Genomic DNA, 25,575 nt, shown 5'->3' with positions numbered 1-25,575 from the left:
ATCGCCTACACCTCTACTTTTTCTTCATCATTCAACCTCACCACGCAATCCATGTTATACTTCATTCTCCATCAATTCATTTATTTATATTATTTAAATACAAAGATGAAATGAAAAAAAGGAAAAAAATATGGTTGGGCGATGTGAGTGGTGGGGTCACAAGGATAAGTGGGAATGAGCAGCGCGGTAGCCCTCATGCACACCCCGTCATGCATGAGGGGAGGGTGGGGGCGTGGTGTTCATGGGGCATCATTTGAGCCAACTCTGCACTCTTCGTAACCACCAGTGAGCCATACCATATAGCCTTAGTGGCAAGTGTTGTTGATACTCTTTGCTATTGGGTTCATGTGCCTTGATGCACCATTTCAACTTTTGTGATTGTTGGTCTTATTATGAATTGCTAACATAACAAATGTATTGTGATTTGTGAGCTTCAAGCTTGATGAACAAAATAGTTTATAGTTTACGGTTTATGGATATGTTACACTCTGAAAATGTTACATTTAGTTTATAATAAGAATACATGATAGTTCAGTAGTAGCATATATCCTTCTTTAAAACTTGATTAAACACACAAATACCTCCTTTAAGTTGTACATTAAAACCTTGTGTTATGGAAAATACGAAATAGTACAAGTTTATAAATTCTTCATTTAAACTATTAGAGCATTTTATATAATTGGTTTGGAGGTGTTTTTGAAGAGAGTGTATGATATGTGGGAGAGGGTCGGTTTTGTGACAAGATACCCTCAAATGAGCTCATGTGAGTGAAAGAAGGAGAGAAAATGTTTTGACAATGTTTTTGAGACTGACTATTGTGGATTTGTGAGGCTTTTATAGATTAACATATTTGTGTTTCGTCAATCTTAAACGCCTAAAATTGACATTAAAAGATTTAAATTTATTAAAAGTCAAAATAAAGTGACATAAAAATTTATTAATTTTGTGTTTATATTTTTGAAAGAGACAAAATAAAGTGACATATATGTTTTTTTATTAATAATATCTTTAAAAAATAGAAAACACCATCCTAGTTTCATTGCATAAAAATCGAGCAAATTGTCCGTTATTTTCTCAAAAATGATTAAAATCTCCAATCACGTGTTGGTTCTTTATAAATTCATTGAGAATTCAACCTCTAAACAATAAAACCAAATTGTATTTGTGTGATTTGTATTCCTTTTTGTCCATTCAAAAGGAAAGGACTTATTCAATTATTCCTTTCCTATTGTTAACAACATTTTATCTTGTTTGAAAACCAAACAACCAAACCGAAAGCCAAGAAAATGTCATTCACAGGAACTACAGACAAATGCAAAGCTTGTGATAAAACGGTTTATTTTGTTGATTTATTGACTGCGGATGGAGCCACGTTCCATAAAACATGCTTCAAATGTAGCCATTGCAATGGAACGCTCGTGGTTCGTGTTTCAATCCCTTATATCTCTTGATTAGCTCTATACTAATTAATTAACTTTTATATATATATATATATATATATATATATATATATGTAGCTTGTATTTTTATTTCTATAAAAAATAACGTATTCTTGTACCGATAATTTTGATCTTTGTGGTTGAATATTGGTTTTCATGCATAAAAACAATGGAAAATTTATATGAATTAAAAACTATACATGAAAAATAATAACTTCTTTTGGCAGATGAGCAACTACTCTTCCATGGATGGAGTCCTCTATTGCAAGACTCATTTTGAACAACTTTTTAAGGAATCTGGGAATTTTAGCAAGAACTTTCAAACTAGTGAGTTTTTCTTATTAGTGTTATTTATAATGTAAAAATATTTTATTCGACATATCAATTTTTTTAACAATGAAGGGCATACTGCGGGGTTTTTTATTAAAAGATTTGAACTTGGATCTTCACCAGTTTCGGCTCTTATCACTCGGCTACAGCCCAAGTGGGCCGAAAGAACAATTACAAGTCAAAAAATTATTTTAGTTGGTAAATCTTAAAAATTAAGAAGAGTTAATTAGGTTAACCCCCTTAAACATTTTTTTACCAATAACTTTTTTTCGGAAGTTAATCTTCTGTTACAATTTTTTTTCTTTTTCTATTTCTTTTATAACAAACTATATACAAAAACAAAAAAAAATAAGTAATTTTAAAGTTTCTATATAAATAATATTAAATAATAATAATTGTATAATTAGAACTAGGTACACTGGCTATGTCTAGAGCAAACTAAACAATTTTAGGAGTTAAAAGTAATATTGTTTTTCATGAAAAAGGAAAACAAAGTGCTTTGAGATCCTAACACATTGGAATGTGATGGCACAATTTTTTATACGATTACAAAATCACACAATCTCAACATAAATTTAAAGCGATCAAAAGGTGAGTGAGTTGCCACCAATAAAAAAGAATCGAATGTATTCAAACCGTAAAAATTTGAAGCCGACGAACCGAAGCTTACTTTTTTTATAGTGCATGCTAATTTGCCATGATTCTTTGTTTATGTTCACCTAAACAATTTTCTTCAATCTTGCAGCAGCAAAACCAGAAAGAGAACTGGTATGTTCATATATTTTATAATGTTTAGAACTTAACTTTATTTTTTTAAATCTAACCTTTTTAATAATGTAATGTAGACAAGGACTAATAGCAAACTATCTCAAATGTTTTGCGGAACTCAAGACAAATGTAGAGCTTGTAATAAGACTGTTTATCCTCTTGAAAAGGTTTGTACTATGCATTGAAACTTATACTTTGTGTTCCATTAAGTCAGTCATCCCTAAGAATTTAGTGACCCAATAAAAGTAGAGAAAATAGGCCCCTAAAAAATATTATAAAAAATATATATGTATTTGAAAAAAAAAAACTTAACATACGTTTTAACAAATTAAAAATAGTTTTAGGGCCCTCGACGGTCATGTGCTAAGTCAAGGACTAATAAAACGATTATATTAATTGGCCTAGCAATGTTAACCAATGCCATCATGCTATACCAATTTGCACCTTGTGTATCAAAAGTTGTACGTTGTAGGTTGTTCACAAAGTCATGTTGTAACGATTTGTATATTGTGCATCCCTAGTTGTACATTGTGCATTGCAAGTTATACGTTGTATGGGATTTGTTTAGAAGGTCTTTGAATAAGGTTTGGAATCTGATTTGAAATTCATTGGAGCTCATGTGACGGTTCATGGCCGTGGATGCGCTTATAAATATGTCTCGAAAGGCCGACATTAACCGATACATTCCCTAGTACAACATATTAATGCATTAATGGTGTTGTGATCATAGGTGACAATGGAAGGAGAACCATACCACAAGTGTTGCTTCAAATGTGCTCATGGAGGTTGTCCTCTAACACACTCATCATATGCTGCCCTTGATGGTGTTCTATATTGTAGGCATCATTTTGCCCAACTTTTCATGGAGAAAGGTACTTATTCTCATGTCCTCGAGGCGGCAAACCAAAAAAAAAATGGGCCCGCCTCATCGGAAGAGAAACCAGAGCAACAACCAACCGCTGATGAAGGTGAAGCTGCTAATGATAACCAACCCGAAGCACCACAATCACCACCAGCACCAACACCGGCACCGGAGGATGAACAACCGGAAAGGGAAGAAAAAGAAGAAGAAAATGAAAATGAAAAAGAAGAGGAGCAATCCAAAACAGATTAATCCTACACCAACACAAAAAGTCACACACTCATTTGGTTAATGTTGTGTCACATGGATTAGTTTGTATATATAAAAAAAGAATTCACATTAATTCCCTTAAAGGGAAACACCTTTAAGTTCTTTATATTTCTTGATCACTAACTAGAGTGTGAGAAATATGATGGTCACAAATAAATTTCCAGTTTTGATGTATGTATATATGTAAAACTTTGATATACATGAATTAATGACAATTTCATCATGTACATGAAACTTTATTTAGGGTGTGATCTGTTAAGGACATTAGTTGCAAAATATTTTAGCAGAGAATCACAAGAATCATATAAACACATGTATATTTTTTCTTTAACCGTATACATAAGATAGTTGTGTAATCGTTTGATGTATGTCATTCACTATGTATAAATACATACATTATATGATTTTCTACTTAAAATTGGTTATATATTAAACCACCAGTAATGTGTATACTTGTAAAACTATTGTTTACAACTACATTAAGAGTTGATAAGTAAATAAAAACATTAACTGTATAAGCAGTGGCATGATGGATAAACGTTTCAGTCCATAACCGTAAACTTCCTGAGTTCTGGTCACTATGTGAGTTTAAGTTGAATTCCTATTATCCTATAAACTGTTTAATGTTTACATGCCAATTGAATTCCTTCATATTTTGTTTCAATGATAACAACAACAAAAAATCTACTAAAAATGTCATTATTATATTGTATGTTAGAATTTTGGGGCTATTTGAGTAAGTGAATGAGGGAGTTTTAAAGGTCCTTTGGAGTGCTTGAAAAGTCATGTCATATGGTGTCACCCTATAAATCTTTCCTCACTTTTTTTGGTCGGGTTGTGTTTCATTTGGGGCCATCTACACATATCGTGTCACCTTATAAATCGTAATCACTAAGTAATTCGGCCCATCGACAAGTAATTCGGCCCATCGACGTTGTCTCATGTTGAGATCTTTTTGGTCAAAGATGTGTTGTAGACTTTTGTAATCGGTGAATACAACACACTTTGTGCCATAAAGATAATGTCTCCAGATTTTGAGAGCGAAAACGACGGCACCAAGTTCGAGATCATGAGTCGTATAATTCTTTTTGTGATCCTTGAGTTGCCTTGAGGCATATGCGATAACTTGACCTCGTTGCATGAGAACGCAACCGAGACCTTGGTTGGATGCATCGCAAAATACCACAAAGTCGTCGTTTCCATCGGGAAGGGTTAGGACGGGAGCGTTGCAAAGCATATGCTTTAGAGTTTGGAAAGCTTCTTCTTGTTTTGGTCCCCATTTGTAAGGTTCTCCTTTATGAGTTAGTGCGGTGAAGGGTAACACGATTTTAGAGAAGTTTAGAATGAATCGCCGATAATACCCGGCCAAACCAAGGAAAGATCGGATTTCCGTGGGTGTGGATGGAGTCTTCCAATCTTTTACGGCCTCGATTTTGGCGGGATCAACATGAATACCTTTATCGTCGACGACATGACTCAAAAATTGAACCTCTTTTAACCAAAATTCACATTTGGAGAACTTGGCATAAAGTTGTTCTTTTTCTTAGGAGATCAAGAATGGAACGTAAATAATGTTCATGTTCGGCTCGGGTTTTGGAGAAGATAAGAATGTCATCGATAAAAACAATCACGAATTTGTCCAAGAATGGTTTGCAAACACGGTTCATGAGGTCCATGAATACCGCAGGTGCATTGGTTAATCCGAAAGGCATAACCAAAAATTCGTAATGTCCATACCGAGTACGAAAAGCGGTTTTTGGAATGTCGTCTTCATGAACACGCAATTGATGATAACCCGATCAAAGATCGATTTTGGAAAAGCAAGTTGTGCCTTGAAGTTGATCGAAGAGGTCGTTGATGCGAGGCAAGGGGTAACGATTTTTAATGGTAAGTTTATTGAGTTCACGGTAATCGATACACATGCGAAACGAGCCATCTTTCTTTTTCACGAAGAGGGCGGGAGCACCCCAAGGAGAAGAGCTTGGACGGATAAAGCCCTTATCGGAGAGTTCTTGGAGTTGATTCGATAACTCTTGCAATTCCGAAGGGGCTAAGCGGTAAGGAGCCTTGGCTACGGGAGTCGCGCCGGGCACAAGGTCGATTTGAAATTCAACAGGACGAACGGGTGGAAGACCAGAGACGTCTTTGGGAAAAACGCCTGGAAATTCACAAACAACGGGAATGTCTTGAATCTTCTTTTCTTTTGGATCTTTTACCACCGCTTGGGCTAGGAATGGAACGTACTTTTGGCGCAAGTACTTACGAGATTGAGAGCAAGACATAAGGTTGAGTTTCTTGGGGATCGTTTTGCCAAAGACTTTGAGAATTTTGCCATTGACGAGCGGGATACGAATGAATTTGTCATAACAAACGACTTCGGCACGGTGAAAAGCTAACCAATCCATGCGTACTATGATGTCGAAGCTTCCCATTTGCATCGGGATGAGGTCGATCGAGAACTCGTGCTTGCAAAGAGTGAGGATACAATCGCAAATGACCGAATCGATGATGATGGAATTTCCATTGGCGACTTCGAAAGAAAAGGGGCGAGAAAGTTTAGTGCGAGATACGCCAAGAATAGATTCGAATTTAAAAGAAACAAAACTCCTATCAGCTCCGATATCAAATAAAATTGAAGCTAAATGCTCATTTACTAAAAACGTACCGTTCACCACATCGTTGGCAACTTGAGCTTGGTTGGCGTTCATCATAAAGGCACGCCATTGGTTGTCGTGGTTAACTTGTTGAGCTGGAGGAGGTGGGAGAGCTTGCATGGCTTGCAGATGTGGTGGAGGAGGAAGGGCTTGCATGGCTTGGATCGGTTGAGCGGGAGGAGCCAAGAGTTGCGGGATTTGGGGTTGATAAGTTTGAACTTGGTAGGCTTGGGTATGGTAGTAGGGTGTGGGTATGATTTGAGCTTGGTTAACAAGAGCAAGTCGAGGACAAGCATTGCGGAAGTGATTCGGGTCTCCACAATTGAAACAAGCCCTAGGTTGGTATGGAGGGTTTTGAGCAAAAGGAGTGGGACGATTTTGGTTGGATGGGGCAAACCTCGGTGGAGCGGGTAGCCCACGAGAGGCTTCTCGACACACGTTGTTAGTGTGACCATAGCGGTTACACTTGGTGCAGTGGCGACAAGCAGAGTATGAGGGATGATGACGTTGACAAGTGTTACATAATGGGTGCGGGCCGGAATAAGGTTTTCGGTTTTGGAGTGCGTGGGATTGAGATTGAGGTTGTGATGGGTGGGTGACAGCATAGTTTCGGTAGTTTGGTTTGATTTTCTTTTTGGTGTGGTGGGTGTAATTGGAGTAGTTGATGGCTTGAGGTTGTGGGTCGACTTTAGCTTGAGGGGTTGGTTCGGGCTTACTCTTGTCACTCGTTTTCTTGATGGAGAGGGTACCGTCTTTGACATGGTTTTCAGAAAGAGCACCGGCGAAGGTAATAGCATCATGAAGGGTTTGCGGGTTGCGACTCATCACCGAGTCGCGGATTTGCATAGGCAAACCGCCGACATACTTGTCAATAGCCCTTTCGAGGGGAGTGACCAAGTGAGGAACCAAGAGACTAAGCTCGTGAAAGCGGTTGGAGTAGGTGGAGTTGTCACCACTCTCTTGCTTGAGTTCCCAAAATTCGGATTCGAGTTTTTGAAGTTCATGTTTTGGGCAAAACTTTTTCATCATGACTTCTTTGAGCTTGGTCCATGAGTAGGCCATAGCTACTTCCGCTCCATGGGTGGAAATCTCGCTATTCCACCAAGTGCGGGCGGTATTCTCAAACATGCTAGAGGCATACGTGGTCTTTTTGAGTTCGGGGCACTCACAAAGAGTAAACACACTTTCCATTTTCTCGAACCATTGTAACAAAGTGGTGGCACAGTTCGTACCAAAGAATTGGGATGGGTTGGCACTAGTGAAGTTTTTCAAAGCGAAAGGTATGGGGTTGGGTGTGGTTTGAGTAACGGTGGGTTGGGTGGCTTGGATTTGAGTTATGAGTCCGGGAATCACAGCGGCGATTTCTTTTGCTACCATTGCGGCCATCTGACGACCGGAGCTCGGCTTGCGTAGTTGGCGACGGATTGAAGGCATTCTAAAATAATAAAAGAGAAATGGTATAAGTTTGGGGTAATTGATATAAGTATGAGGGAAAAAGAGTAAATGTATGGTTTAATGATAGTGAATCCTAGAGTTATGAGAATGAGAATGTTAGTAAAAACCATTTTATACTTACATCAAAAGATAAAAATGTATATACCATTCAAAAATTGGAGGTTTTGAGATTTTGAAATTTATATATAGTCGGGAAAATCGTACATGAAATCACCAGGGTTTGATATCCCGACAAATAAAGTTGTATAAAATAATAGGTGGAGTCGAACATGTGCACGTACCACCGCGTCTTAATTATGTTGTTGTGACTCAAATAACGAAAATAACATATAATAAAAACGGAGATACAACGAGATGCAAAAAGCAACTTGTATTTTTAACACCAAAAAATATAAGGAGGCAACCGGAACGCTTGCATTCGACAACTTAAAGTATTGACATATATAACACGATTTGTAAGCCTAGAAAACGCACACTATAATTCAACCATCCCAGGTAAGTATATCACCTTCGATTCTTGGAATCTTTTTGTCAAATGGTTGTTTCATAGTGTTTCGCTTTCCATGATGGCTACAAATCCGATATAAATGCAACCTTTAAGGAGATCTTAAATAACGGGATCCAAATTAAGTTTGTGATCCATAAAACACATTATGAAAACTAATGTTTTTGCGTTTTAAGGTAAGGATACCTTGGAATACTATAAAAGTGTGTGCATGTGTATATTTTTGAAGATTAAATGAAATAAATAAGCAATTAAATGTATAAGTGTAATGAACAATCAAGTAGGGTAACACGTATAAGCAACACGTACAGGGACCCTAAAGCAAAACTATACTAGGCCGTTACGTCTAACCACCTATCTTATAGTCTTGGCTCTGATACCAATCTGTCACACCCCGACCAAAGGCGGCGGAACATGCCGGGGTGCAACGTGATTGGACAAATACACAAGACACTATTAAAGTGACAATATTTAATCAACTCATTAATTTCATTCAATCACCAAAGTAACACATATTGTTCATACAAATAACATCAAAACATAAGAAATAGATATTGTTCATTCTTCTAATAACCTAGCGGTATCAAATAGAATGACGTCTTCAAACTCCAACTCAAGTAATAATCAAACCTGTAACATGCATAAAATAACATTTGTCAACACGTATGTTGGTGAGCAATTTCATAGTTTTGAGTGTATATAATATGAGTGAGATCCACAAACGTATATGAGACTATAAATAAAAGCATCAATCATGGTATATAAAACATATGTAAATGAGGATCCTTTCTAATCGGTAAGAATACCGACATACTTGGATAATGAGGCCCTATTCTACTAGCACAAGGCTAAGTAGTTAGGGGAGCGTATGATCATACTTAATAAGGCTCAACAACAACATAAAAATAAACACTCGCGCACGTAAAGCATATGAGACATATAACACACAATAGAGCAAGTATTCTAGCATCATATACCCTAAAGTTTGTGGTTTGAGAAATGAGTATAATATAAATCAATTTTGTTTGAATAAGTATGCATGTTACCCCCAAAAGATAAAAGTGAAAACGGGGGATGAAATGTACTCACGTTAACTAAGTAACTTGAAAGATTGATTCGTGAATAATCGGAGATTGGGTTTAACGAGCAAGACCTAGATTAAACGGGACTTAAGTTAGTAGGTAGTCTTAGAAGGGTTTAAAATAAAATATGACAAGTAAAGTAAATAAATGAAGTTTATGGTTTAAAAATGTAAATACTTGGGAAATTAAAGACATGTTCTAAAAAGTAAGTTTACTCGAAACCGGGTCTTGGTATTTCATTCATAATTATTACTCAACCTATGTTAAGTAACTTATGTGGGTTATAATGTACTAATGCAAGACCCTTTGGGTATATGAACACCAAAACAAGGTTTTAATCGAGTGTTCGGATTTGTTAACTTGGGTCTAGATAATTAACTAAACTCAAAGTTAACTTTCCAAAATGTTTTGAGATAACTCAATAAAATCGAAAGACTTAACCAAGTATATAGTTCTATTATGAAGAACCTTAACGTCCGTTAAGTGTGTATTTGGTATCACCGGTCCAAGCTTGTTATAAGATCAAGTTGGATACCGACACACCAAGTAAGTTGATAAAATACTTAAAATTAGTTTAAAATACATTCTTGAAGAAAAGATGAGTTTCGATGGCCAAAAACACACTTGTGTGTCTTAGGCAAGTGAACTCAGTTTAGTTCGGTTTTGGTTCGGTCCTTGACTCGGAATGATACCGAGGATGGTTGCCACATACCCAAATACCATAGAACTATCAAAATGGTTTTAGAAGTTACAAGGTTCAAATCTTTCATAAACATGTTTATTTAACTATTTTAAACAAAACTAGTAAACAAAACTATTTAAAACAAAAGCTAGTAAACAAGAGTTCGGTCTTGGTTCGGTCTTGATTCGGGTCTAATCTCGGGATGAAACCGAGACTAGTGACTTCATACCCAACACCATGGAACTCTTTAAACATGAATTAAAACTAAACTACTTACAATATAAACAAAAGCATTAAAGGGAAATAGTATAAACAAGACTAGTAAATAAGAGTTTGGTCTTGGTTCGGTCTTGATTCGGGTCTAATCTCGGGATAAAACCGAGACTAGTGACTTCATAACCAATACCATGAAACTCTTTAAACATGAATTAAAAGTTAAACTACTTACAATATGAACAAGACTATGAAAAGCATTAAAGGGAAATATTATAAACAAGAACTACAAAGAGTTCTCCATGTAGTCTTGCCTTGTAGCATATCACCTCCCGAAGAAGATGAAAGCCGAAGGAAACAAGGGGTGCATATTATATATATGTTGTGCCAAAAGATATGAATTAATAAGTAACAAACAAGAATTAAAGAAGGTTATTGCTTGATTATTAAGAACCTTAGAGGTTAGAGATATGAACTTTATTTGGGAGAGAAAGAAGATGAATGAGCAAAGAATAATGAAGAGGATGGGGTTATTTATATAGGGAATGAGTCAAACTTGTTTTCCTTGTTTTATATCAATACTTGTATGTGTTTTTTTTTTTAAAAAAAAAGGTTTAAATAATACAATCTAGTAACAAATCCAAAAGGTAAGAGATGATTATGAAACCCAAAAATCCAACATTTTATATTAGTGAAAGATTTGGTTTACAAATCGGGTCGGGTTTTGATACAAATACAAATACAAAAAAGATCGAAAATGACGAATGTTACAATTTGGGGCCATCTACACATGTTATACTTAAGAGAGTTTGTATTCACAAATGAATATTACACGGACATGATAAGATACACGAACCACACAGACATGTTAGACATAAAAACATGAAATAATTTATGTATCCGTGAGTTGATATGATGAGAATCTTTGCAACCTTTGCTTTTTCTTTATATATTTACTATAAATGAAAATTTCACATCAGAAAAACACAAATGTCTCGTGTTAACTCACCAATCATTTCTTTCATTTACTTTTAAGTTCGACATGAAATGCCCCTTAAGATTATAAAATAGTCAACCCCTTAAACCACTTGGTTGGCCCCAAAATGATGTGTTATCCAAACATGTTAACGACCCAAGCTGACTTGAACCGAAACTTATTGACGTAAACCCATGAGCTTTATATTAAGCTTATGTCGGGTTGAAAATTCCCACTCTTAATTTATTTACATGAATGAAGATTTTTTTATATATTTTTGATTCAAGTAACAAGGGAATTAGTGATGTATAAATCATATGCGAGTTACCTTGTGAAACATGGTAGTAATCTCTTATAATGTCCTACAGAATGCATTATGTATAAACAATACCAACACATAATATTAACAATAATCTCTTACAATGTATTTATTTGACCGTGTGTTATGGGTCATTCTCCTCATTTTCCATCATTCACCACGTCTGCGTCACTTTAGTGTTAACTCGGTTTTTCTTTCATCATTCAACCTCACCACTCAACTCCTATTATGGTTCATTCCCCTTATTCTCTACCATTATATTATTTAATAATATAAAGAAATGAAAAAAAAAAACAAAAAATAAAAAAAATTCTCATCGGATATCTCTCCCCATCATTTAAAGGATGCGCATAACCACCCTCATTCTCATCATTTCACGTGTGATAATTTGGACAACGCAATGTTTCTCTTTCACCCTTGAAAGAGAGAGCCTGCCATGTAAGATCCTTCAATGGTCTTTCATAACCCATACCCTATAACCTTAATAGTTATAATTGAATATGTGTTGGTTAGCCATTGAAGCTAGTTAATTATTTTATTTTCACTATATTTTTGGTCATTTATATGAAGCTAGTTAATTTTAAAATTTTAACAAAACCATAGGAATCATCCATGGTAATTTACTCCAACACTATATATAAAAAATAAAAATAAATGATGATTTGATTATAGAACTATAGAAGAATATCCTATTTTAAGATTCTTACGTTGCGATATTGATATTCATGATCCTTGGTTGATGTTATACAAATCACATGTTTCACATAGAAGAAAATATAATGATAAATTCTTCTTGGTGTTATAAGCAACAACAAACTTAAAAATAAAAATTGATGTATATCTCAAAGACAACCTATATGATTTAAGTTATCTAAACTAGTGACACATGCTCGTCTCAACCTTTATAGAAACTTGACTAAAGTGATTTTAAAATAAGTGTCTTATATGATAGGGGAAAATTAACGTATAAATGAAATTAACGTGTTAAATATGAGAATCAAGTAAAGTAATTATATATACAAGTGGAATAATTATGTAATTACTCTATGATTTAATTACATAATTATTCTACTTGTATACATAAATACTTTACTTGATTCTCACGTTTAGCAACATTAATTTTATTTGTATTTGATCCAAACTCTATATAATATTGTTTTTATTATTTTAGTTTTAATAAGGCTAATAAATTTATATACAATAAATTAAATATATCAATCAAACACAAACCGTTCCGCCGAAATTATTCTATGACATAATTACATAATTATTCTACTTGTATATATAAAAACTCTACTTGATTCTCATATTTAACACGTTAATTATATTTGTATATGATCCTCCAAACTCTATACAATATTATTTTTATTATTTTAGTTTTAATTTGGCTAATAAATTTATATATAATAAATTAAGTATATCAGTCGAACACAAACCGTTTCACCGATCATCATTTATACATTCATCAGATTAGATTGGACGGAGTGAGCTCAGAATGGCCACCACATCAGCATTACCAGGAACACCACTTCAGGTGTTCCAGAATAACCACGGGTACCGTCGAAATGAAACCGAAGGAGGTAGCTACCCCCGAGATCCCAAGAACGAATGCCAAAATCACTACTCCGTCTTACCGTTACATTAGTTTCCGTAAATAACCTTCCACAAACAAACAACTTTAAGTAATTAGTCTCTACTCCCAAGGGCATTTCCGTACATATACGTACTTTTATTTTATTTACTCTCTTTCCCACCACCCAAATATTTCATTTCAGCTTTCTTCATCACAATACAATACACACACATAATCAACAAAATATCAGAAAACGGTTAATCCTTCATTTCACTTGCTAACTGACACACTCTCGCTCTGACGTCATCAACCGTTCTTCTTCCTGTAATAATCCGCCATTGATTCTGCTTCAAGCTCAAACTCATACTTACTAGTATCTGTTACGATCAATCAGGTATGTTTTAACTCCTCTTACTTCATTTAAACACTCATACATCTGTAGTATCACGTACGGTTATGTAATTTTGTGTCTACAGGTGTGTAGTACTATTAATTGTACTTAAACAAATGATACATGTGTAATTTAGCTTGAGTAATGCTATTAGGTTACATTTTGAGGAGTAATTGATACTCGACTGATTAGTAGTTGACACTAGGTTATTCTCGCTCTGACGTCATCAACTGTTCTTCGTTTTCCTTATCTAACCTAGCTTATCCTGTAGTAATCCGCCGTTGTATTGTTCTTCAAGCTCAAAGTTATGCTCATTATCTGTTACAATCAATTAGGTAAGTTGAACGACTCATTACTTCATCTGAACACTCATACATCTGTAGTATCACGCACGGTTATGCAATTTCGTGTATAGGTGTGTAATTGTACTTATACGATACTAGTGTAATTACGTTTGAGTCATTTGGTTATTGTAATGTTTCTAGGGCACATTTTGATGAATAATTGAAACTCAATTGATTAGGATTTGAAACTGAGTACAGATTGAGATATGTTTGTTTGTTTGTTTGTGTGTATAGGTGTATATCTGTAATTTAGATGGAGTAATTAGTTTCTAGGGCACATTTTGAGGAATACTTGAGAATTGAGAGTTGATTTATTAGAATTTGAGTTTAGGTTATTGAACTTTGATTTGAGAATCTGACACGCAATGTATGAGCACAGATATGTTTGTTTGTGTGTATATGTATTTATACGGTATATGTGTAATTTGAGTTGAGTAATTGGTTGTTGTAATGTTTCTAGGGCACATTTTGAGGAATTATTGAGTTTCGAGTGAAATTAGGTTATTGAACTTTGATATGAGAATCTGACACTCATTGTATGAGCACAGATCTATGTGTCTGGCTAATTTGGAGACTGGAGTTGTGCGTACGACTGTACTGTAAATATTTGTGAAGGTTATATAAGTTAAGTTGTTACAGTCAAATCAACTAAAACAGTGTGCACACAGTAGACATTTGAGTATAATTATGAAATTAGAAGTTAGATGATGAAAACTAAGTATATGGTTAGGACATGTATGGATATGGTTGACCTTGAGCAATTGGTTATCTTGTTATCTTAATGTTTTTAGGTAAACTTTGACTGACACTGAAGTAGACTAATCAGAAACTGGATTTTAGATTAGTGGAGTTTGATTTGACAATGTATAGGCCTTTTGGGAATAGAATCTAGGATAACTGCTTCTGGTGGTTTAGACTGTGATTATTGATTGGAAGCTCAATTGACATTGAGGCTGAATTTAGTAGATATTGAGTCTAAATGTGAGAAGTACCCTTAGACGGTTGAATTTTCTTATTAGGTCGCATATAGATATGATGAGTTAACAGACCAGGAACATGGTTTATGGTAACTGGAATTTGATTTTGATCTTCAGACATTTCATGTACCATGCATGATGGATACTTTTTACGTTTAGGAATTGTCTTCTTGTATGGAACTTACTTGAGTGAAGGTACGATTAGTTAATTTTATGTGTTATCTTTTGGTTGACTGAAAGTATGTTAATAGGCCATCTATAAATGTGGTTAAGTGTGGGTAACTGATTTCTTATGTTATGTGCTTGTATTGCAGGAGCTTGATCTTACAGCCTGATATGAAATTCTTTTACCACCAGTTAGTAGTTAGAAACTGAAGAAACAAGGCGAGATATGACTGTATCATCTAGTTTCCAGATTGGTGGTTGTCAAAGTATTAGTCATGGAACATTTGAGCAGTTGAATTTGCAATCAAGTTTTGGCTATAGTTTTTTATGCAATTCACGACCTGTATCAAAAGTTTGCTCTCGAAAGAAACTAATTACTTCTAGTAAACATGGTTTCAGTTCAACTAGAATTCATGAAGGTTTCAGTTCAAGGAGGAATATTAAAACAGCTTGTCAGGGAAATGATTCACTCACCTTCATGAATGGGAATGGAAGGGATCTAGAATCTACTGAGACTAAAAATGTAGAGAATTCAAAAGAAGCAGCTAAAAATGATTCAAGAGACAATGGAGAGGAAGCAGAAGTGGTGGGGCCCACTTTAGATGAGTTAAAGGAGTTGTTACAAAAGGCACGTAAAGAATTGGAGATAGCACAACTTAATAGTATCATGTTTGAGGATAAAGCTCAAAGGATATCAGAAGCAGCAATAGCACTAAAAGACAAAGCTTTAACTGCATGGGATGATGTCAATTCAGCTTTAATTGCTATTGAAGAGGTCGTGAAAGAAGAGGACCCCGTTAAAGAATCCATTAAGAGAGCCAAAATGGCCCTTTCTTTAGCTGAAGCTAGGCATCAAGTGGCCCTTGAATCATTGATAGTTGCAAAAGAGAAAAATGAAAATGAATATGAAAATTTATATAAAGAAGAAGAAACTCTAAGATCTGCTCAGAAGGATATGAAGGAGTGTAGGGCGAATTTGGAAAATTGTGAGAAAGTACTGATTCGGTTGCAAAATAGAAAAGATGAGTTGCAAAAAGAAGTTGTGATACTGAACGATCTTGCAGAGAAAGCACAAATGGATGCGTTAAAAGCCGAAGAAGATGTGGCTAACATAATGCTTCTAGCAGAAGAAGCTGTTGCTTTTGAACTCGAGGCTTTGAAACGTGTTAGTGATGCTGAAATTGCATTACAAAAAGCTGAAAAAGTTCTTGCCAAGTCCCTTGTAGATACTTCTGAGAGTACAGTTTCAGATGGGGAAACACTCGGTGACGAAAATGCCCTTGAAGGGATTTCAGTTGAAATCATAGCTGACAAAGACAGTGATGGAACAATTGAAGATCCTTTGAGTGGGCCCATACAAGATAATGGCCTAAGTTTTCTTGGTCAGATGTCGGAAGATTCTAGACTTTCTGATGATAATGACAAAGGGAGTGAACAAACATCTAAAGACACTGAAATTGATAGAGAAAAGACGAAAAATGCGGTTCAAACAAAAAAACAAGAAACTCTAAAAGATTTCACAAAGGACAGCTCTCAATCAGATTCACCAAAAGCGTTACTGATGAAGTCATCTCGTTTCTTTCAAGCATCCTTTTTTTCATTGGAAGGAGATGGTACTGAGTTTACACCAGCTCAAGTATTTCAGGAGCTTGGTGAATCTGCAAGAAAGAATTTGCCTAAACTGTTAGTTTGGTCTTTGCTTGTTGGTGCAAGGTATAATTTATTATTCTGACTAATATGTATGAAGAATTAAATGAAATAAGGAGCATGCCTGTTAAACATTATTGGCTAATAATTTGTAGAATATTTGTGGTATATTGACAGTTTTACTTTCTACGCTAAACGAGAACGGATTGGTAAAATATTTCAGCAGCCAAACATTATAACTACCAATCTGGATGAAGTTTCATCAAATGCTCAGCCATTGGTTAGACGGATTATGAAGTTACCTGAAAAGGCTAAAAAACTAATTGATATGCTTCCACACCAAGAGGTTTGATGCTCCTTGCTTAACAAAAACATTTGTCTTTAACGATCTCTAAAGTAATATTTATGTTCTGTTTTATTATGTGTTTAATATCTGCAGGTTAATGAGGAAGAAGCTTCTCTTTTTGATATGTTGTGGTTATTGCTTGGCAGTGTAATATTTGTGCCTATATTTCAGAAACTTCCTGGAGGTACTTCAATATTAATTTAATATTCAATTATTTTGTCTGGTCACTAACGGAGGCCATCGTTTTCAGGAAGTCCTGTTCTTGGGTATTTAACAGCTGGCATCCTGATTGGACCTTACGGTCTTTCAATTATATGTAATGTTCATGCGACAAAAGCAATAGCCGAATTTGGAGTAGTTTTCCTTCTTTTTAACATCGGCCTTGAGGTTAAATAAAAAGTTTATTTTGAGATTTTAATTGTATATTACATAGTTACATTCACATAATCAGAGAGCTGAAAATTGAAACTATATATTGTTTACAGCTTTCTGTTGAAAGGCTGAGTTCCATGAAGAAATATGTTTTTGGATTGGGTTCTGCTCAGGTAATTGCAATATATTTTCTGCATTATAATTTGTTGTATTGCCAGACATTTAAACCTTTGCTAGTGACACAGGTGTTGGTGACAGCTGTTGTGTTAGGATTAGTTGCCCATTTTGTATGTGGACAGCTAGGACCTGCTGCAATTGTCATTGGCAATGGTTTGGCGTTATCTTCTACAGCAGTTGTCCTTCAGGTAAGCAAAGGAAAAGATAGAACTGCAATTATTCTTTTATATTCTTTTCTTATCATATAGTTTTACAAGATGAAATTGTATTACAGGTATTGCAGGAGCGAGGGGAAAGCACATCACGTCATGGACGAGCCACATTTTCTGTTTTACTTTTCCAGGTATACACGTCTAATCAGATCATCTGAACTTATGTTTATTTTTGTGAGGGTGAACTTTTTGTAAGTTTTATAACGTTTTCGAAAAACATTGCATCTAAAATGGTCTTTTTTCTGCCAGGATTTAGCCGTTGTTGTCCTGCTGATTCTCATACCTCTCATTTCACCAAATTCATCTAAAGGAGGGGTAAGTATGTACATTAAAACACACCATCCGTCTAATCAATGATCTATACATTTCTTTTTGGTTCTTATGTTGTTTTATTCTTTGACACTATTAATGTTTTTGATTTTTAGATTGGCTTCTTTGCGATTGCTGAAGCTCTTGGATTGGCTGCTGTAAAGGCACTTGTTGCTATCAGTGCCATTATTACTGGAGGACGGTTGGTAAGTTCTGAAAGTACTGACCAACTATTTGAAGCACCGATACATGTTTAGTGTTATGTTAATCTTTTATATATTCAGATGCTACTGTTAAACAGCTTAATAAAGTAAGTAAGTTTCTCTCTGGTGCTGTTTGCAGCTGCTTCGCCCAATTTACAAGCAAATAGCAGATATGCAAAATGCTGAAATATTTTCTGCAAATACGCTTTTGGTTATTCTGGGTACTAGTCTACTCACTGCGCGTGTAAGCAGACTTAAATCATTGGTCATTGCATTTGTAATCACCACATCATTAATATCCTTTTTTTTCCATAACAAATGAACAGGCTGGTCTTTCAATGGCACTTGGAGCTTTTCTTGCTGGTCTGCTACTTGCAGAAACTGAATTCTCTTTACAAGTCGAATCAGATATTGCTCCGTATCGTGGCCTTCTATTAGGCCTCTTCTTCATGACGGTATTTCTCATATACTTTGTTAAAAAAACTTCTTGTATTCTTTGTTTTCCTTATAATCTCACATTATGTTTCTCAGGTTGGAATGTCTATCGATCCAAAACTTCTTGTCTCAAACTTTCCTGTTATTATGGGGTCATTAGGGGTTCTAATTGCTGGGAAGACCATAATGGTAGCTGCTGTTGGTAGACTTTTTGGTGTTTCATTAATATCTGCCATTAGAGTTGGTCTTTTGCTTGCACCTGGTGGAGAATTTGCATTTGTTGCCTTTGGTGAAGCTGTGAATCAGGTGAGTCTCATCTGTTTAAGTTGCTCACTGTTGCAGACATTTTTTTTATTTCATTTTTATGCTACTACTTTTTTCAGATTTGAAAATAATATTTGCCATTCTTTCGTTTTGCAGGGTATAATGACTCCTCAGTTATCTTCTTTGTTGTTTCTTGTGGTCGGAATTTCAATGGCGCTTACTCCATGGTTAGCTGCTGGTGGCCAGTTAATAGCATCTCGTTTTGAACAACATGATGTCCGTAGTTTATTACCTGATGAGAGTGAGGTAAAATCGAGTAACTGCTGTTATTCACTTGTGCAGTAATTTATTCCTGGTTCATTGTATTGATATGGTTTTGTTATCTCACTTTTTTTCAGACAGATGATTTACAAGATCATATCATTATATGTGGGTTCGGACGTGTTGGCCAGGTACAGCACCATTGCCGGTTACATTTATTATTAAAACAAAACGAACACGACTTTTTGGTATTTAAATTTAATGTTTTATATATAGCTTATGTTTCCACTTATTGTTCTTTCAGATCATTGCCCAGCTTCTTTCCGAAAGACTGATTCCATTCGTTGCTCTTGATGTGAAGAGGTATAAAGTCATTTGTTTATTTTATTAGCATGAGTTAAGTAAATAACAAGCATACTGACATCTAAATATTGTTATAATGGTAAGTGATCGAGTATCAGTGGGACGTGCACTTGACCTACCTGTGTATTTTGGTGATGCTGGTAGTCGAGAGGTGTTGCATAAAGTTGGTGCTCATAGAGCTTGTGCTGCAGCGGTAACTTTAGATTCTCCTGGTGCGAATTACAGAACCGTTTGGGCTCTCAGCAAGTATTTCCCTAATGTCAAGACATATGTGCGTGCTCATGATGTCGATCATGGCCTTAATTTGGAAAAGGCTGGGGCTACCGCGGTATTTCTCCTGTTCCCGTATTACCTTTTTTTAAAATAAAAAAAATGTTGAAAAACACGATCAAGGTTATACAATGCCTTTTGACTTTTAGTTAAAAAAATGTTGCAGGTTGTGCCCGAGACCTTAGAACCAAGCTTACAGTTAGCATCTGCTGTTCTTGCAGAAGTAAGTAATTAGTTGGTTGGTTGGTTAAATATGATCAGTCGGTATAACTTGAACGCAAAATTAGTTGCATTTAATAGTATATCTATATTTTATATCTTTTTATCTTGGTTTTCGCCATTGTTTAAAAATACAATTAATATCTTTATTGGTTTCTGAAGGTTGGTTTTGAATGTTTTTAACTCATTTTTTTCATAGGCTAAATTGCCAATGTCAGAGATAGCAGCAGCTATCAATGAGTTCAGATCCCGCCACCTGTCAGAGCTTACCGAGGTATCCAATCTTACTTTGTTGCCTCTCAAAACGAGTGGGTCAAAACAGGTTCTTTTTACCGATTGTGTTCTTTATAAATAATTATTGTCCAAAAGTTACTAATTTTTTTATATAAAATTTTAAGAGGTTTTATGCATGGTTAGAGATATAACATAACTCGAATCAACCCATTCATAAGTAACTAAATGGGTTGATATCGTCACGTCTACAACAAATGACTATTAATTTGAAAAGAACTTGACCATATTGGTTTGGTGATGATTATGCAGCTGTCGGAAACAAGTGGAAGTTCTCTTGGTTACGGTTTCTCACGGATCATGTCAAAACCTAAACCTCCGTCAGATTCTTCGTCTGATGATACCCAGATCAGTGAAGGAACACTTGCAGCATGAACTAAAAACCCGAACAGAGAAGATGAGAAATGAAACGGAATTTTTCATGCAGTGGATAACAATCCATTGCCCCTCCGGTACAAATTGTACAGAAACATACAGCTGAATTCATTCTTCATTGCATTCGTGTAACAACACCCTTTTGTACAATAAACTTTTTGTTAATCGTTAAAATTTAAACTAAAATATAAACTTTACAGTCCAGGTTTGAGTCTGAATAAGTTATAAAAATATATACTATCTTCTAACAAATAGTAGAATTATCATATTGGAATTTAAAAATAATATAGGTTCGGTTACCCATTATCCAGATTTAGCTCGGTTTGTGTTATATATAAATTTAAATTTAAATAAAAGAAAATATAGGTTCATATATTTTGAGAACTACAAACTAATTTATCTTTGCTTTCAACATACTACTACTATAAACCCATTCATCTAACTTATTGTTTACAAACAAAAAAACATAATCCAAGATATTTGTATTTAATGGAGTTTTCTCTTCGTATAAAATTTGGAACCTAAAAATGAAACTAGCGACACTCGAGCTGATTAAATGGTGTAAGATAGGGGAAACGAGAAACTATGAGTAAGATGAGACTTGAGAGCAGGAGAAAGAAGGAGAAGTGATAACTCAGGCCATATATTTACTGAGACGTGAACGAACGAAAAGATAGGGAAGTGACAACTCGCGATAGATCTAAAGTTCTAAACCATGGGCCATATATTTAAGAGGAAAAAAAAGAAAAGAGCCACAATCAAACAAACCCGATAAAACGACAAGACTGTCAATATGGCTAATTTGTAAATGTTGTAGAAAGATTTATACGCATGCTCCATGCATTCTTTTCTTTATTTATTTAGAAGGGTACTAGGGTCACCTAAAGAACTACCCAAAGTACCGAATTCACATCATCCAATCAAAGTATTCAAAAATATGTTTTATTATCAGGGGTGGTGTTCCATCTATACCATACTACTCGAATGTGTTCTAACCAATCATATACACATTCATTCATTCATCTCTCGGAGATTTGGGTTCATATAACCGATTCATCCCTAGCACCCTACCATTTGTTTTGGTTAACTAATTTACTAAAGTTTGCGAGAAAAATATTTATCATTTTGTAAACTATAATTTAAAAGTTAGGAATAAATAATATTCGAAAAATAATAATATACAAATCACAGAAAGAATAAAGAAATGACTCGAATGACTAATACCAGTACCGTACAAGTAGTCCAATGCATTAACATAACATATCTTTTCTTTTCTACGCCACTATCACAAAACCCTAACCTTCACTGAAACACAACAAGCTTAAACCCTAACTCCAGTTCCAATAACAATAATAATAATAATAATAATAATAATAATAGGTGTGAGGCTGCTGCAATCAATCTGTAAATTACATAATAAAATGGCGTTAATCAATACTACTATCTTCACCGACTGTTCATCATCTTCTTCAACTGCACGGCTTCTTCTTTTCAATAACACCACCAAACATCAGAAGAAGCTTTCAAATAATAATATTTCGTATTTTGGCAGTTCAAGTTCCGTTCAGTTTGGTATCTCAAGCCGTACGTCTTCTAGAAGCATTATCACTCACTGTTCATCGTCATCTGCAAGCGGTAACTTTTAAATTACTTTTATAATAATAATAATAATAATAATAATAATAATAATAATAATAATAATTTGGAGTTAATTTTAGGTTTTAATTGAACCTGCATGTGCTTGTGTACGGTTAACATAGCTCAATTCGATTGATTTTATTAATTATAATTGCTAGGGTAATAATTTGTAATCGAACCGTACAACGCTTTGTTCATTTTCGTTCGTTCGTTCGATAATAAAATGAACTTGTTTACAAACACGAGCTAACGAACACAAACAATGTTTTATTTGATCTTGCTAACAAAAAATGGTTCGGTGTCAACAATTAGGTCCAACTACTAAGTCATTTACATATAAATTTATCACGTGCTATCTGTATATATTTTTGTTATAGTTAATGATTTTGCTTAAATCTATATGATAAGATTAAAAAAGTCATTAAATAGTATTATATTTAATGTACAAACATTAACGAAAATAAACAGGCGTAAATGAACACATTATCGAACGTTCACGAACACAATTGAACGAACATGGCCTCTATTCGTGTTCATTCATTTAGTTAATTGAACGAAATTCCTTTTTCATGTTTGTTCTTTTATTAACAAATGAACTTCCTGCCGAACAGTCCGCTGGATGATCGGTTTGTTTACAGCCCTACTAACTGCTCAACAATCAGTGATGGAAATCGTTACAGGATAAAAAACAAAATTTGGACTCTCTTTATTTATTTATTTATTTTTTTGTTTTTAAATATATAATTTTAATTTTTTTAAATAGAATTTGGATACTTTCGGTAAAATATTAATTTTAAATTTTAGATGTTTTTTTTATTTATTTTATTGTATTTTATTAATTATTTTGAGTTAATAAAACTGTTTATTTTTTATTTTTAGATATATAATTTAGTTTTAATTCAAAATATGAAAAAATAAAAAAATAAAAAAATTGGGTAGTTCTTTATGGGTGCCTCCTACCAATTTGGGTACTTTTCCATGGATTTCGGGTCTAGTAAGTAGTAACTGAAGAAAACAAGATTAAAACAGGCTAAATGAACGCTGACTCAAAAAATTGTAGTAAGATGCAAGCTTATACTTTCAGATGGCTGAAATAAGCCTAATAGTTAGAATATGCCTAAATATTCAACAATATGCATTTGACTGAGAGCTAAGAACGAAATACCTACAAGATAAACATTGAGATACCATTTGAGTTATAGATTTTTAAAAGTGTCTCTTCACTTGACACTAGTTATTTATCTTGCAGCTATACAGGTAGACAACGAGACCTCTGCAAAGGTTATTGATGGAAAGCGTGTTGCAAAAGACATAAGGGACGAGATAACTGTTGAAATATCCAAAATGAAGGAAGAGATCGGGATTGTTCCTGGATTGGCAGTTATTCTTGTTGGGGACAGAAAAGATTCCGCTACTTATGTCCGTAACAAAAAGAAAGCATGTGACTCTGTGGGTATTAACTCGTATGAAGTACGGTTACCTGAGGATTCCACTGAAGAAGAAGTCCTCAACCACATCTCAAAGTTCAACGATGACCCGTCTGTTCACGGAATACTTGTTCAACTACCTTTACCTTCTGTAAGCTTCTAAATGTATTATGTTCGTATTGCTTGTTTCCTTCATTCTTTGTTGATTTGTGTAGTACTGATAAGATGTAATGCATTTGTTGGATCAGCATATGAACGAGCAGAATGTTTTAAATGCTGTTTGCATAGAGAAAGACGTTGATGGGTTCCACCCTCTGAATATTGGTCGTTTAGCTATGCGAGGAAGAGACCCGTTGTTTGTCCCGTGCACACCAAAAGGATGCATAGAACTGTTACATAGATATGACATCCCTATTAAAGGGAAACGAGCAGTTGTGATTGGAAGAAGCAACATTGTTGGAATGCCTGCTGCATTGTTACTTCAAGTTAGTCATACGCGTTAATAATAAGTTAACAGTTTGAAGTTATGTTTAAACATATTGTATATTGTTTTTATTGATGTAGAGAGAAGATGCTACTGTGAGTATTGTTCACTCGAGAACGAAGAATCCGGAGGAGATCACTAGGCAGGCTGATATTATTATATCGGCAGTGGGTCAGCCAAATATGGTCAGGGGTAGTTGGGTGAAACCTGGTGCGGTTTTAATTGATGTTGGTATCAATTCTGTTGAGGTTAGTATTAGCTAATAGTGTTATTTTAATTTCAAGTTAATTACATATATGGTATCTGTGGTTTGAGCAAAGCTGCAAAGTAACAGGTTTAGGCACTAACTTTAAAAAGCTGCATATTTTGAGTTGCGTGGTTTTAGTTTTGTCACGAGTTTGAGTATTACCACTAACTTATGTTAGCTATTCTGTTAAGTTTTACATATTACCACTATCTTATGTTAACTTTTCTGTTAAGTCTTACATAAAACGAACAAACACCCTTACTAATAAAAAAGAAAAGATTTAAAGAAAATAGGAAAAAAACTAAAATTCAGAAAAGTGGTTTTTTTCTAATGCTTTATAATTTTTTTTTGTTTTTTGTTAGGAAGGGTGTTTTGGTCATTTTATCTAGACCTAACAAAAGCTAGTGTTAATACCCAAACTCGTGACTAAATTAAAACCCCGAACCCCAAACATGCAACTTTTCGAAATTAGTACCCAAACCGCATGGGCGATCTGTTTAGTTAACTCTATTATTTCTTTTGTTCATGTATCCGATTAACTTTTATTAAAAAGTGTAAAGCACTAAAGCTATGAAATTATTTGTGTTATGAGATGACAGTTACGAGTTTGTTTATCATTGTCTGAACAGGATGCAGAATGCGCGAGGGGATATCGGTTGGTGGGGGATATATGTTATGAGGAGGCGAGTAAGGTGGCTTCAGCAATCACCCCGGTCCCAGGTGGAGTTGGGCCGATGACAATAGCCATGCTTCTCTCCAACACTCTTTTGTCTGCCAAAAGAATCCATAACTTGAGGTGATCTCTTTTTTGAACTATGACATCAATGTACTCGTGTCAGCCTGCCCCTTCTAGTCGACAACGAGAGAGATGTAATCTTGTTTTGTTTAACTTAAAGATTTGTTAGATTTTTGAATGTAGTGTTTGCTTTTTGCAAACCGCACAATGTGGTAATAAATGCTACAAAATTTTGTATTTGTATTTGTGGTAAGTTATCTGTGTCTCAATTTAATGTCTAAAAATGTGAGTTTT

General features: G+C 34.7%; 3 protein-coding genes across 4 annotated transcripts; all 3 read left to right on the top strand.

The window, feature by feature from the left end:
* Nucleotides 1-1,286: 1,286 nt before the first annotated feature.
* LOC143621038 (LIM domain-containing protein PLIM2b-like) lies at nt 1,287-3,670 on the top strand. 2 transcript variants are annotated; one of them, XM_077092571.1, is made up of 5 exons: nt 1,287-1,421; nt 1,667-1,766; nt 2,518-2,537; nt 2,615-2,704; nt 3,268-3,670. In XM_077092571.1, exons 1-5 carry the CDS (start codon nt 1,287-1,289, stop codon nt 3,649-3,651), a joined length of 729 nt encoding a protein of 242 aa, XP_076948686.1. In that variant the 3' UTR covers nt 3,652-3,670. The 2 variants fall into 2 exon arrangements, with proteins under 2 accessions (XP_076948686.1, XP_076948685.1); XM_077092570.1 differs by having other exon boundaries at nt 2,515-2,537.
* A 9,694-nt stretch (nt 3,671-13,364) lies between these two features.
* On the top strand, nt 13,365-20,923 carry LOC143621143 (K(+) efflux antiporter 2, chloroplastic-like). Its single transcript, XM_077092656.1, has 20 exons — nt 13,365-13,522; nt 15,155-16,718; nt 16,830-16,998; nt 17,092-17,182; nt 17,249-17,385; nt 17,484-17,543; nt 17,616-17,735; nt 17,822-17,890; nt 18,009-18,074; nt 18,185-18,274; nt 18,411-18,515; nt 18,598-18,726; nt 18,803-19,012; nt 19,127-19,276; nt 19,369-19,422; nt 19,536-19,594; nt 19,679-19,922; nt 20,031-20,087; nt 20,283-20,357; nt 20,627-20,923. Exons 2-20 carry the CDS (start codon nt 15,232-15,234, stop codon nt 20,747-20,749), a joined length of 3,495 nt encoding a protein of 1,164 aa, XP_076948771.1. The 5' UTR covers nt 13,365-13,522; nt 15,155-15,231; the 3' UTR covers nt 20,750-20,923.
* A 1,120-nt stretch (nt 20,924-22,043) lies between these two features.
* Nucleotides 22,044-25,524, top strand: LOC143621142 (bifunctional protein FolD 4, chloroplastic-like). Its single transcript, XM_077092655.1, has 5 exons — nt 22,044-22,384; nt 23,637-23,965; nt 24,063-24,299; nt 24,379-24,546; nt 25,175-25,524. The coding sequence occupies exons 1-5, from the start codon at nt 22,171-22,173 to the stop codon at nt 25,343-25,345; spliced, it is 1,119 nt and encodes a 372-aa protein (XP_076948770.1). The 5' UTR covers nt 22,044-22,170; the 3' UTR covers nt 25,346-25,524.
* The last annotated feature ends 51 nt before the right edge of the window (nt 25,525-25,575 follow it).

This window comes from Bidens hawaiensis, unplaced genomic scaffold, assembly GCF_021521415.1.
Source record: "Bidens hawaiensis isolate Kalapana, Puna unplaced genomic scaffold, B.hawaiensis_p1.1 tig00002772_1, whole genome shotgun sequence".
In the NCBI taxonomy this organism is placed as follows: domain Eukaryota; kingdom Viridiplantae; phylum Streptophyta; class Magnoliopsida; order Asterales; family Asteraceae; genus Bidens; species Bidens hawaiensis.
Note: the sequence above shows the minus strand (reverse complement) of the source record. Positions and strands in the feature narration are given on the sequence as shown.

What these genes read in the sequence shown, in the direction of transcription:
- LOC143621038 (XM_077092570.1), top strand. Translation starts at nt 1,287, where the DNA reads ATGTCATTCACAGGAACTACAGACAAATGCAAAGCTTGTGATAAAACG. An exon ending in CAAAACCAGAAAGAGAACTG is followed by an intron (nt 2,538 to 2,614) that starts GTATGTTCATAT and finishes AATGTAATGTAG; the next exon opens with ACAAGGACTAATAGCAAACT. An exon ending in CTGTTTATCCTCTTGAAAAG is followed by an intron (nt 2,705 to 3,267) that starts GTTTGTACTATG and finishes TTGTGATCATAG; the next exon opens with GTGACAATGGAAGGAGAACC.
- LOC143621143 (XM_077092656.1), top strand. Translation starts at nt 15,232, where the DNA reads ATGACTGTATCATCTAGTTTCCAGATTGGTGGTTGTCAAAGTATTAGT. An exon ending in GTTGCTCTTGATGTGAAGAG is followed by an intron (nt 19,595 to 19,678) that starts GTATAAAGTCAT and finishes TATAATGGTAAG; the next exon opens with TGATCGAGTATCAGTGGGAC. An exon ending in AAAAGGCTGGGGCTACCGCG is followed by an intron (nt 19,923 to 20,030) that starts GTATTTCTCCTG and finishes AAAATGTTGCAG; the next exon opens with GTTGTGCCCGAGACCTTAGA.
- LOC143621142 (XM_077092655.1), top strand. Translation starts at nt 22,171, where the DNA reads ATGGCGTTAATCAATACTACTATCTTCACCGACTGTTCATCATCTTCT. An exon ending in CTGCTGCATTGTTACTTCAA is followed by an intron (nt 24,300 to 24,378) that starts GTTAGTCATACG and finishes TTATTGATGTAG; the next exon opens with AGAGAAGATGCTACTGTGAG. An exon ending in TTGGTATCAATTCTGTTGAG is followed by an intron (nt 24,547 to 25,174) that starts GTTAGTATTAGC and finishes TTGTCTGAACAG; the next exon opens with GATGCAGAATGCGCGAGGGG.